This window comes from Phaethon aethereus (assembly GCF_964289735.1).
Source record: "Phaethon aethereus genome assembly, chromosome: 23".
Classification (NCBI taxonomy): Eukaryota; Metazoa; Chordata; class Aves; order Phaethontiformes; family Phaethontidae; genus Phaethon; species Phaethon aethereus.
Genome location: NC_138599.1, coordinates 3,025,998 through 3,039,375, shown reverse-complemented (window position 1 = coordinate 3,039,375; position 13,378 = coordinate 3,025,998). Strand labels below are relative to the sequence as shown.

The following is a 13,378-nucleotide window of genomic DNA, read 5'->3' as shown; positions in this document are numbered from 1 at the left end:
CACAAGCTGAGCACTGCTGCGGCCTCATGAGACGCTTCCTGCTTTAGCCTCTGGAGGGTCAATAGTGCTAAAACCAGACAAGTTGTAATACAGTAATTGCAGCTACTTTTCAGATAATATTTGATCATCAAATATACAAAATTAAGTATTGTCATCTCCATTTAAGCAGAGCATGCACGCAGCTTACAGACAGAACTTTAATATACTTGTTGCTCTTATCAGCTAGATCTGAGTCATCCATGGTTGCAAGAAACCACAACTCCCTCAACATTCTATCAAAGCATGCTCCAAATGCCGATACACAGACCTCCCTCTCCAATTTCTGCTATACTGTATTAACTGAACATGTTCATCACCCATCAGCAGTTGTCCACAGTCAAACATCCTCACAGGATTAAACAAAATATTGTGTTATCACCATAACCAACAGCTGAGTTTAAGTAACTGAGATGATTCAAGTTACCATATATGCAAGAAACTTTCAAACATAAAAATTAAGCACAAGTCACCAGCAAAACATCAGTACTCAGTACATTCAATCAGTAAGGGTAATACAGTTTTCTTTAAATTTGTGAACGGCCCACAGTAAGGCAATTTCCCCCAAGGTATTTATTGCCCAGGGTTCTGAAATGGAATATATGTGGAATATATGTAATGAGACACACTGCAGCTTAGAAACCACCAGGATGCCAAGAGAAGTGCTTTAACCTAAAGCAAACAACTCCACGTGATGGAAAAGAGAGAGGAGGGGGAGAGTAGAGGCAGCTCGGAATCTTACAAGACAGAATTAATTTGCTACTGGGCATTTCTTCCTGCACATTATCACACAACTGAATTGGGTTGACTGCCATTGAGAAACAGATCCTGGAGCCACGGTGACAGCCAAAGTATTTGTCACTGACAAAGAGCTGCCCCACAGATCTGTTATTCCTGTGCCAGATTCATGCAGCCTGACATCTATATCCAGTGTGCACACAGCTGGAGAGGTAACAAAGACAAAGGGAGGATGCGGCGCTCCTGGATTCGCAGAGCTTGCAACCACCTTCAGGAATGCTACTAGCTTTAGCACAACTGAGAAGGTTTTTCTTAAAATCCCACAGGAAACAAGCTTTTCATTTTTGGGTCCCAGGTATTTGAGTAGCCTTCTCATTGCCATACAGCTAATCATTGCATTTCAAATTTACTACCACAGCAAACTGATCCAAATACAACTTTGAGATGAAGATGAAGAGACTTCACATGGGGATTTCAATAAACAAGGTCCCTGAACAGAACAGTCCTTGTTTGAAGTGTCCAGAGTCCCTTTGTGCCTATCCTTGCAACCAATTACAAATCTTTAAAAAAAAAAAGGCAAACAAACCCCAAACCCTACCTCATTATTTGTGTGTTCTTTGTTTTTTTTTTTCCTCTTTACCTAGCTGTTTAAATGCTCTTTTGAGGCCAACTGCAGTCTTGATCTAAAAGACATTTAATTTAAAAAAAAAAAAAAAGGAAGGAAAAAACATCCCTACATACACTCTAAATGAACATTTATTTTTGGGAAAAATATATTCCCACTTCCCAATAAAAGCAGCAGAACCAACTTATTTTGGAGTAAACTTCAGCAAGTTTCTGAAGCAATTTGCTGATCCAGCTATTGATCAAAACTCATCAATATCCCAGGAAGCATGTTTAGATCTGAAGGAGCCATTTTCTCCATATATGAATAGCAACAGATGGAGCAAGATTTTCAGTGCACTCTGAGCTTCCGTGAATAAGCAGGCTCAGCGAAGCTGCCTCCCAGCAGCCAGAGAGCCATGAAGATTTAAAAAAAAAAAAAAACCACACACACAAAGGAGGGGGAAAAGGGCAGAAAGGGCAGGTCATCTCCATTTGGCTAAACTCCAGCAAGAGCATTTAGATTTGCGGGCTGCCCAAAACTCTAACCTGTTGCAAGGCTATTTCCTCTCCCCGCTCTTGCTAAGCTTAATTATCTGCTTCTGCTTTACACATGACCCAGGAGCTCTGCTGAGAGAAAGAGCCTCCTCCAGTAAGGCTGGTGCTAACTGTCAAAACAAGCCCTGATCAGCACACAGCGACTCTTCCCCTTCGCCTGGCACCCGCCAGGCAGCATTACTGTATCTCACAACCACACAACGACGTTTCACACTACCAGGGAAGAAATGCTTTTTCTGGCCAGGGACTGCATTCTGGATCACTTGGGCCACAGCACAGCCAGATACCCCATCTATGGAGAGGGAGTCAAAAACATGGGTGAACAGTGCAGACACCAAAAAAAAAAGTTAATGTCTCACCAATGAGCGCAAAACCTGATAAGTAGTCTACTAAAAGGAAAAGGGAGAGGAGGTCAAGGTTTGCTATGCAATACATACAGCTGAAGTTGCACTGGTTAACATCCAAAGCAAACACCACTCGAGTGTTTAAAGTTATCACCAACATTCCTACATCTTTCCACACTGGAGGAACAGAAAAGTACACTTGCCTTTTCCCACCCCCCACTAAGTATTGCGGGGTTTTATTTTCACAACAATTTCCATAATGTGAGTGGGCTGAACATTTTACATAACTTCATCGACCTGACATATCTGAGTGTAAAACTTGGCCCTTTCAATACTACTCAAAGGGCTGCAGTGCTTGGCAACATTAGACTTACCAACTGTTGAGTAAGTATTATCAAACTCGTACGCCAAGGCACCCGCCACTGAAGCAACTAGATGAGATACAGAGCAAAGTTATTTTAGATCCTGTACCCATTTCCAAACTATTACAAGATATTTTCCTTTACTGCTGAAGGTTCTATTATAACTCAAGGGTAGAGAAGGCAGCTGCAACAAAGGTATTCATTTTACCATTGCCCTACAGACTTTGATGCATCCTTACAACAAAGGAAATCCCACAACAATTGCAAACGGCTCTCTCCACAGTATCCCCGTACCACCTTCGCCAGCCAAAATGATTGAGCTTGTTGGTTTGCTAAGATCAGATCTGCACCCACACGAACCACTTCCGCTACTGAAACCGCAGGGACTACGCAGGGCAAACCACAACCTATCATTCTGTGTCTCTCAACAGACAGCAAGAACAAATTGCCAGCTTGAGAGCTGCAAGTTCATCATTATGAGATCTCTAAGCTAAGAACTTTTATCCTTCGCACAGAAGTGTTTCTGATAAACCATCATTCTCCCACACCCTTACACTTCACATCTTCATGTCATATAAATTCATCCCCTTCTCTCTATTACAGTTACCCCTGAATATTTTTTGAAAGTTGTTATAATGCTGCCTACCTAAGGCAGGTTACATGGCTATACAGCAGTCTGCAGCAGTAGGGAAAGTCACTCTTTTAGTACCAGAAACAATCTAAAAACAGCCGCTTACTTTTGGCTGAAGTCACTGCCTAATTTGGGACATCACATAATCATAATTTTTCAGAAGGCAGAAAAAGCTATCCTATCGACACAGATCAGAAAATCACATTGTTTGCTGACTTGCAAGCACCAACTTTGAAAGCCACTTAACAGAAGAACAGGAATTATTATAATCATGGCTCAAATACTGTCACATGGGACTTGTCACTCAAACCAGAGTAAAATTTTAGAAGGCATTACAATGGCTGAAAGAGTTTTCTGGTTCCGAATAGCACTTGCACAGTCTCCTCAAGAAATAGAGGAGTACTCCCAGACACCGAACACGTATGTTCAGTCCTGCACAAAAAACTCAACACAGTTGTAGCCCTGGCTTGTCAGGATTCTTTTGCCTTACAACAGCAGGTCTTAGTCCTTTACAGCTGATGTGCCTTCAGAATGCACTGGCAGACAGGAAACCTCTCTCTTATCTGGCAGTTGCCACCACCTCTCCCATCTCTCTCTCTCATTTCCTACTGACTTTCTCATGTCTTACATTGCAGCTTTTTCCTATTTCCTTTTTCTCCTTGCTCATTATAGCCTCCCTCCTTCAATTCTCTTCTTTTTCCATTTTTCCAACACTTTTCTGATAGCTTTGATCTCAGTCTCTACTCATCAGAATATTCTTTTGCAGCTGGGCACAACAGAGGCATGCAGTGGTGCCTCTGTGCCACAGGAGTACGCCTTCTCTGATGTGCTGCCAATAAGCTACACTAACAGCCACTATCATAACAGGGTAAAAAGACTTTCAGCAGCCATCAGATACTTCAGGTAGGCCTGCAGGTTGAAGCTTGTATGTTTATGGGAGTGGTGGACTCAGAATCCTGTTCCTGTCTCAGATCAGTCTCGTGCTTTATTAAAAAGATGGGTCTTCTCCTCCAGTTTAGGAAATGCTTGCTCAGGTCAATTCAGGTCCCACCTAAGCTTTCCAATCCCCTTCCAGCACTACAGCTCACTCAGGACTTCATAAAAGAGTATCTAACTCTTCATAGTTTACTGGTTCATCTTAGGAAGTCACCCCAGCTCTTAGTAAAATGGTTGCCTGTGATACCACAAACCAGGATTCACAGTCTGCAAAGAAATTCAAGATCAGCTTCTCACATAAACAAGAATAGTTGTGCTGCTACTCACAGTTCCAAGGAGGAACAGCACTTGGATAAAATTAAGATTTCCACCAATATCTCTGAAGACTTCCAACATGTTTTTCAAAAGCTCAGGAGCAGATGGAAACCAGTTTGAGTCTTGCCCTTGCATACACATTTCTTGTGCCAACTGAGAGCAACCAAGAACTCCCATAACCTGGAGATTCTCCCTTAGGTTTCTAGCACCAACACTGCAACTTCTTTATACCCACCAAAACAGGTCCTTTTGCTCAGTTCACACAGTTCAGTCCACTGTTCCCTGATCATAAAAAGTTTAGTTTTTCTGAACCCTTACATGAACTGAGGCCAAAGTACCACTTCCAGGACAGCACGCACCAGGCCAGAGTCCCACAAGGGACACTGCCTATATTCAGCAGGATTTTTGACAGTATCCAAGTAACTAATATGACAATGATACAGACAGATTACAACCAAATCATTTCAAATACAGGAACTCATGAGCTATGCCTTCGGATCTTTTCCACCTCAGGTATTCAGCCTCAGGAAGGACACCATTCATTTGCTTTTCCAGTGCCAGAGAAACTTTAATAAAGTACCTTACCAACGGACATCACAGAGCCCAGAAGTTTCAGTGTTGTAAAAACAAAGCTTAAAATAGCCACATGGATAATATTTAAGCATTTGCCAACAAATGTAAACAGCAGTGTTTCTTATTTAACATCAGACTTCGCTAAGTGGTGCATCCTTGCAATAAAGGGTTCCTGCCCGTTGGTCTGAGAAGTGAAACAGACACAATACTGAAAATACTCAAGGAAAGGATGCAGAGTAATAACAAAGCATAAGTGATGTTTAGTAGACAATTTGTGAATGTCACAGTCTGAACATTGTTTGTTTTGTTTTTACTATTTATACTTACGCTTACACTTTAAACATAAGGACACTGCTTTTTCCTGTCATTTTTAATATATTTATTTTTAAATGTTTTCTTTAAAAAGAAAAATATGTAAACCTTGTTTCTTCCTGTCTGTTTCTAAGTGTGCTGTTCCTATTTTGTACATATCCTGCCTTGTATTTTATCCCTTGTACATTCTTAATCAAACACTACAGGTTTTACATCCCTTTTCATTTTACTAATTACTTTGCTACTGCTTCCCTTAACCTTTTTTTGAGTCCCCTCTTCTGACATTAAGACACGATCTACATCCAGGCTCCTGACCCTTAGTTTAATCAAGCTGAGACATGAACTAACACTTCTATTCTCTAAACCTAGTAATTATCCAGAACGGGCCACAGAACAGAACATAGCATCACCTACCAGAAAGTAGGCATTCAAGTCTATTTTCTCTTAGTGCTACTGACATCTCTTACACAAGAAATATCTAGTTATCTCAAAGTAGATAAAATATCAGGACTAGAGTGAAAGAAGGGAGAGTGCTTAGGCAGAGGAATATTTGCAGAGCCTTAGGAATGTTACAAGACGCATTTTTATTAGCAGCTTAGATCACCCAGTCTAGAAACTCAAGGATGATACAAATGGGATTCATTAATAAGTCTCCTGCAGCTAATTTTCAGAGGGAAGGAAGAGGTATTCAATAAGAAACCTGGAGAATAAAGCCTTGACAGCAAGAGCCTGTGCTTATCTTTCAAGCAGCACAGCCAACATACTTCCCCGGTGACCCAGAAGGACCACCTAGAAAGTGGAGAATTCAGTCTCCAGACCAAAGCAAACACTGCTCCTCTTTGAGACGCCTTGCATAACTACAAGCTATAGCACCGGGCTGGCCAGGGTGGGGGTTGACGGTTGTAACCGTGAGAGGCAAACAATGCTACCCAGCACACTGTGGCAAAAAAAATGGGAAAACAAACAGTTTTCCCATCAAAAATCCTGTTGATTACACTCCAAAGCTTCTTGGGAAAGTAGGGAAACAGCAGCAGACACTGAAGCTACTCACTGAGCAGGATTCACACAAAATGCTTAAGGCACAAATTCGCTACAACACCCCACTTCTTGAAATAATCAAAAGACCTTGGGATATAGTAATGAAGTATGTAAAATAACTGGTACAGGTGTCTGCACCGCTTTCGCCAGGCAAATACATGCATGTTCTACACTACCTTCAGATGGACTGCCAAATAATCTTCAATGCCTAAATCGCTACTGTTACAATATGATACAGAATAGTTCTCAGAGTACACAGAAGACTACTTTGGTTTCCAGGAAGAAGACTGTGGTCAATGCTGCCACCCTCAAGGACCATGAAACTCTTCTCCTGTATGGGTCATGCTCATCAATACAGAAGTCAGTTTTATAAAGATTGGTCTGAGAAGATCACAAACGAACACACACAAAGCTCACCAGTGACCTCAGTAACTTCTGCTCCAAGGGTAAGATGCATATTTCTTCTCAGGCATCTCTAAGTAGGACAGCAGCCGGCATTAACAAAATATAACAGCAATCTCAAAGTGCTCCAATGTGCAAACAATTTTTCCACAGGAAGAAAGGGGAGGGGTGCAACACGGAGAAAGACAACCCATACATGACAGTCATTAGTTGTGTCAACGCGCTACCAGCACTCAGACACTACTGTGGTAAGTCAGTCTAAGAGTTCTCTGTAGAACAGACTGTATCAGGCTGGAAAAGTCAAAGACGTCCCTCCATCCTGCAGCAGGGTTTATGTTTCACATTTACCTAGGCCTCTATGGATATCACTTTCACAGGAATGGTATCTGAAGATCTCAGATTATCACCAGACCATTTCTCCAGACTTTTCATGCAATCCCTCATACCTTCTAGGCTTTCCATAACTAGCGCTGCCAAGTATTTTTTTGCTGCTAAACGTATCACACCCTGATTCCTGTGGATCAGGACAAGATTTTCAAAAGTCTAAGGTTAGGTAGCCTATATCCCAGTACCACTCCTAATCTATCCATTTGAAATACTAATAAATGCCATAATAGGAGTTATGTGCACAAGGAGAATTATACAATTGGGCTAACAGATGAAATATCATTCCTGCCTCCACCCAAATAATCATGACGCCCACAGCTCTATTCAAAACTAGAAAATCAAGCTCACCTCAACTTCTGTCTCCAGTAAAAACCCTAATAAACTATGCAGCATGAACTAGTAGCATTTGCTTCCTAGCCAATAGTAAACATCACGCAGTCCTCTCTTCTGACAGCTTCAGTAAAAGCAAAATAAAAAATGCATTTATGCACAGACTATTTCAAGTACTAATTTGCAAACATAGTGAAGGCACAAAGATGGAAAGCCCAAGACTTGCCTTGATGACTATTAAACTTTTTAGTCCACAGAAACAGACAGGCTGCAGCTCACTTTCCATAAATACTTTAATAAATACTATAAATACTTTCCATAAAATCTTACAAACTCTAATTAAATAAATGCATGATAATAACATCTAGCTACTCAATAACACTAAGGTGTGACTTTCTATGAAGTTCTTACACTCACCCTGCTGGAAAAAAATAAAAGCTTTTTTCCCCACCATACAGTTAAAGTAGTCCCAGTTACTACGGGGACTTACAAACAACCAAAGACAGGGAAAGTGCATCTGAGCAGATAAGAAACAATTAGGGTCTATTTTAGTACTAAGTCAGGAGCAAATCAGCAATTAAAACCTCTCAAGGGTAATTATGTGTAAATTCTACCTCTCTTATTTTCCAATCATAGCAACAGAAACTACAGCACTGTTATAAATAAAACTCATTTGCAAGCAACTGCACACGCAGAGTCATCGGTTCCTCAATAAGGTACTGCAAAAGTAGCAAAAGCCTCCATTTTTTTAATGTGCTTTAACAGACAGAAAGAAACATACAGCAAGTTCTGTAGCCATGCAATTGTTCAACATGTTTGGAATGGTTACAGGAAGAAAACTAGTTAACTACAAGACAAAAAAAAAGGCATACAAATGTTTCTTTACTGTCATAACAGGATACAGCAGAGTTCTGATCATCCTTTAGCGGCCAACCAGAAACTGCAAATGGCTGAATTTCATCCTGGCCCCAGCATGCCCTTGCAAAGAATAAAACCCTTATCTCACTCAGCCATGTGTCGCCTGCCACAAACGGCAGAACAGAACAACTCCCAAAGCCAGCCAGCCTGCCCAAGTGCATCTGGGCCAGAAGAGCTCTGAAGTGAGCAAATGCGGGCACATTCATATGCGGTCTCACAGAAGTAACAGGAAAACACCTCCTCCAACATATCCTACCCAGAGGGACGTCCCAAAGCTATCCTTAAATGGTCCCTGTAGTCCAACCTACCCCTTCCAAAATCCTCACACTGACAGCCCAAAACAGCAACAAAAATCCAACCTAGCACAAGTAACACAACAGGAATTTGAGGAACAAAAATAGAAATTTTCACGCTAAAAGGTATGGCAAATCTTGGCTAAATCCAGAGCTGGATGAAGACAAGCAAGCATTTTGTCATTCACCTGACCAATTTTAGATACCATTTTAGGATAAGAAACGGTCCCCTAGATGTGCCTATTTTCTTCCGCTAACTATAAAGGTGATCTAGACTAACAGCTCAGATAATAAGTCTTTGAGGTAGACATCTCTAAGTTAAGCAAGATAAATGCCACCTTAGGAGGCCTCTAAACAAAAACAGCACAGCTAAGAGAGGATTAAATTAAGAGGGTGTAAATGTTTACAAACATAAAGTGGCAGAGCAATAAGGCTGAAGATTAATTGTTTGATATGGTCCACTAGGCAACAGGATTATGAAGAGAAGTAGCTGACAAAGTAAAAGAACATCCTGAAAGAAAGAAGGGGAAGTAAATGTCACCGCTTAAAGTTCTGACTCTCTCATACCATCAGAAGCCATGCAGGACACCATGGCTATCTTGGACCACTTTTTGCTTATGTATTTCTAAATCTCAAGTACTACATTACAAGATAATCTTTTTTCTACCAGCACCCTTTCCCAAAGGCTGAGTAGCTGACTGGGAACAGCATGCATCAGATGCTTCTTTGGTAACTTTGCTGAACAGTCATTACACCTTCAGAAGTCTTAACACCTGTTCTGTCTTCTTGTTTAATACCTGGAATGTCCCCCATCCACTCACCTTCCTCCAGTCTTAAGACACTGGACGAAAAAGACGCAAGAAAACAATGTTGCTTTGTAGCCAGCTAGATAACAGAATAGAACTTGGGGATAAAGTATAACCAGTATCAAAATTAACTGGGTTAAGGTTTGGTCCACAGAGAAAACTATCCCAGACATTGAGATGTGAAAACTGGCATGACTGTATTTCAGCACAGTCCTAGACACTAAAATCCACTGAACTCTCCTGGGAAGAAGAAGAAAACACTGAGGGGGGAAGAAAACAGAAAAAGAGGAGGGAACTTAATGAAAACATCATTTATCATGCTGGCTAGAGAACAGCACTAGAAATGGCCATTCATACATTCCTTCTAATTTACATATACTTTAATGCCATACATAACATCATCAACAAGAACATAAAAGACATAAAACATGTAAAGGATGGGACAACTGCAAACTGGACAAGGGAAATGTCAAACAGCTATCAAAACACATGGTATGATTGTCATCTTAAACTGGAGGGATACAAAAGGAAATATTTGTTGTCTGTAACAGGGATTTAAGCAGCTATACATATGCAAAATGCAAATACGTAAAGCTAATATGGAGAAAGATGTAGGCCCATGCTACCCTATTAGATTCATAATACCATTTGACACAGACGCCAGCGGGGTTTTTCTGTTTTAAGGCAGTTCTCAACTCAATCCCACCAAGGAAGGTCACTGAAAGATACAGAGAAAATTGAACTGTCTTATGATTTATACCATATAGACCTAATGACACTAAAAGTATCGAATTTATTTATATTGCACCTGCTTTATGTTCCAAGCTTAAGAGCCAGATCTTAACAGGCAATATAGAGGCTTCTTGGGCCTAATGGAAAGCAAGCTTTTCACCAACGTACTGCTAGGACAACAGTGACCGAAAAACACCCCCATCCAGATCCTGCACAATGCTGCAGATAAAAAGGAGCAGCATTGCTCCAAATGCTAGTAAGTGGACATCCACATGACAAGAACACACACCAGCACCACATCCAGCGCTCTGCAGGAAGGTTCAGCCAGGGAATAAATGGGCCATGATGCCCAAATTCCCTTAACTCCCCCAAGCTGGGGTTCCTTCAGGCCAGAGGTGAAGGTGCCAAGGCCAGGCCCTGCTTCCCTGCATTCCCCCAATCATCACTCAACTCTGCCACCAGAAAGCTCAGACTGCCAGGATTGTGGAGACAGCTCCTTACCTGACATCAAAAGTCTTTTGAACCAGAACTTTAATGGAACATGAAACAGAAACATCCTCATGACTGAAAGCAAAAGGAAATGAGACATTTTTTGTCTCCGCCACATTTTCAGTTTGGCTGTTCCAATTCAATAACGGAAAGTATTTGCTTTACTAACAAGCAAATTAAATTCCCTTTCCTCATGCTTTTCCTTCCCATGCATCACTCAGCTGCTTCTTGGTATGAAAATCGTCATTCCTTTTAACATCTTGCAACCTGCCATAAGACATACGCTCTTAAGTATGTGACAACACTCTCACAAAGCCACTGAAATACTACTTTCTTTTTTACTGTGACTGTCTCATCTGGTACAGAAGAAAAATACCCTGCAACTCAAGAATCTCTCATCACACACATTGCAAAAGAGAAAAAAGTTAAGAGGGTTTTTTTGTCACCTATTCTGCTAGTACAAACATGCTACACAATTCATTTCAAAGACTTAGTACTTTATGAACAGCACAGTCATAAACACAGACTATATGTGATACTGAGCTGTACTAGAGTCCTTTGGCACTGCTCAGGCACTGGTACTGTCTGTTAAGACCTGTGGAGTCATGACAAGGCCTAAGTGTGAGAACTACGGTCTCTCTTTCCTGCCCACACCTGGAGTCTAAAAGGTGATCTCAGGCACCCAAAAGCATCATCCCTCCGTCACAGCCCTGGTTTCTCTCCTGTGTCAGAAGCGCTTGTATTGGTCATGAAAAGCCTAAGCAGCAAGGCCTTTGTCACAGACATTCACACCTTAACCACCAAATACGCACGATAAAAAGAGAATAAAAAATACAAAAAAGAGACTTTTTTCAGCTTACAAGTGTCAAATAAGGTCTGTTCTCATCAGAAAAACCTGAGGACACTCATTCCACACTTCTGTCTCAAAAGCACATAAGAGGTTTCCTACTTGATTTTTTTCCCTCACAACAGAAAATATGTTTTTCCCCGGCCTCGGAAGCACCCCAGTACAAGTAACAGAATCCTAGACTGCTAATGAAACGTGCATGGCAGCACCTGTAGAGGAGCCCAGAGGCCTGAGCAGGTCTCTAAAGCAAGGAGCAGATTACTAAGGTGGTGTAGACACCAGCAGACATTCCTGCTCATCAACTATCCTGCCCTCACCTGAAGTGACCTCTCTCTGGAAGGCTGCAATGCTTGACCTAATGAGAAGAAAGTGCATCCTCTACATGGTTTTTGGGTTCAGGCTCCAGCTGTATCCTAAATGCTTGTCACTTTTCCTGCTTTAACTTCTCACAGACAAAGTTCCTTTTGGTGTTCCTCCCAGCACCAACACCTCCTGGAAGCTGAATTACAATCCCTGCTTCTTACAAAGTCAGCCTGGCAGGCTTGAAAGCTGTTGGACTTGAAATACTCCAGTTTCAAAGTTAACCGAGCCGCCTTGACAGTCAGCCACCCCAAGTATATACTGATTCGCAGAAACTTAGATTTAATCCTGCTTTTCTGATCCCGTCTGTCATACTGGCACCAAAGCCAGAATACAAAGGAACGAGCTCTGGGAAGAGCCTAGACTTCAAAAAAGATTAAAGAGAAAAAAAAGGAATCTCATTTTATACTGACCTGTCCGTGATTGTGGACTGTGTGCCACTCATTGGAGCCTTTGGCAAGAAGTCGTATTATCCAATTTACATTTTACTATTACTGCAGGAATATTGTATTAACGAGGCTTTGCCCCCCACAGGCACTGAGGTTCAGGATCCAGCCTTGCTCCGGACAAGGCATGCACAGAGGACAAATTCAGTTCAAGGGCAGGGGAAAAAAAATAAATCCAAAACAACTCCAAAACTCTTCTTGCAGTCACCCAGAATATCCAGACCACGGAAGTGGGGTGTGGGGGATGTTCAAGAAAAACCTCCAACAAAACAAGCAAACAAACAACAACAAAAAAAAAAACCTCAAGCAAGCTGTTCCCCTCGATGCTCCCTTAGCCTCACAGAAGAGGGGGAAAGTAACGCCTGCCGAGAAAGGAAATCTTCCGAAGCAACCAATCCTCACCGGTCCGGAGTTCCAGTGCCGAGGGAAACCCCCGGTGTCCGCGCAAGCGGCAGGCCAGCAGGGAAAACCTAGGCAGCGTCGGAGCGGGGCCGGCTGCTGGCGGGGCAATCCCGGCTCGCCCCAGGCAGGAGGGGGTGCCCGCCCGCCGCGGAGTCCCCCCTCTCCGTCGCTCTCTACGGCCTCTCGCCCGCGGGGGGCGGGCGGCGCGCCCCGCCGTCTGCCGGTGTCCTAAGGGCCGCCGCGCAGGGGCCCATGTCCCGCTGCCGGCCCGCCCCGACCCCCCGCCCGCCGGCTCGCCCGCAGGGGGGTCGGGTAGGGCGGCCGCTCCGCCGCCGCCGCCTTTAGGCCCGCAGGTCCATGCCCCGCCGCTCCGCCTGTCCCGCCTCGGCCCAAGCTAGAGCGGGGCGCGGCGGCCCGGCCTGCCGGCGAGGCCCTAGACGGGCTCGGTCCGCTCAGCCGCGGAGCCGGCGGGTCTCGGCCTGCGCGAGACCTCGGTCCCGGCCCGGTTCGGGGCGAAGTC

General features: G+C 43.0%; 1 protein-coding gene across 1 annotated transcript in view; it reads right to left on the bottom strand.

Moving 5' to 3' along the window:
• The window catches only part of ARHGEF12 (Rho guanine nucleotide exchange factor 12), a gene marked incomplete at its 3' end in the record, with an annotated part of 79,355 nt that extends 66,202 nt beyond the window's left edge, over positions 1–13,153 (bottom strand). Inside the window, exon 1 of the mRNA XM_082009946.1 lies at positions 12,424–13,153. Coding sequence (XP_081866072.1) covers positions 12,424–12,455 — 32 coding nt within the window. The 5' untranslated portion in view covers positions 12,456–13,153. The remainder of the gene's footprint in view (positions 1–12,423) is intronic.
• Positions 13,154–13,378: the final 225 nt, after the last annotated feature.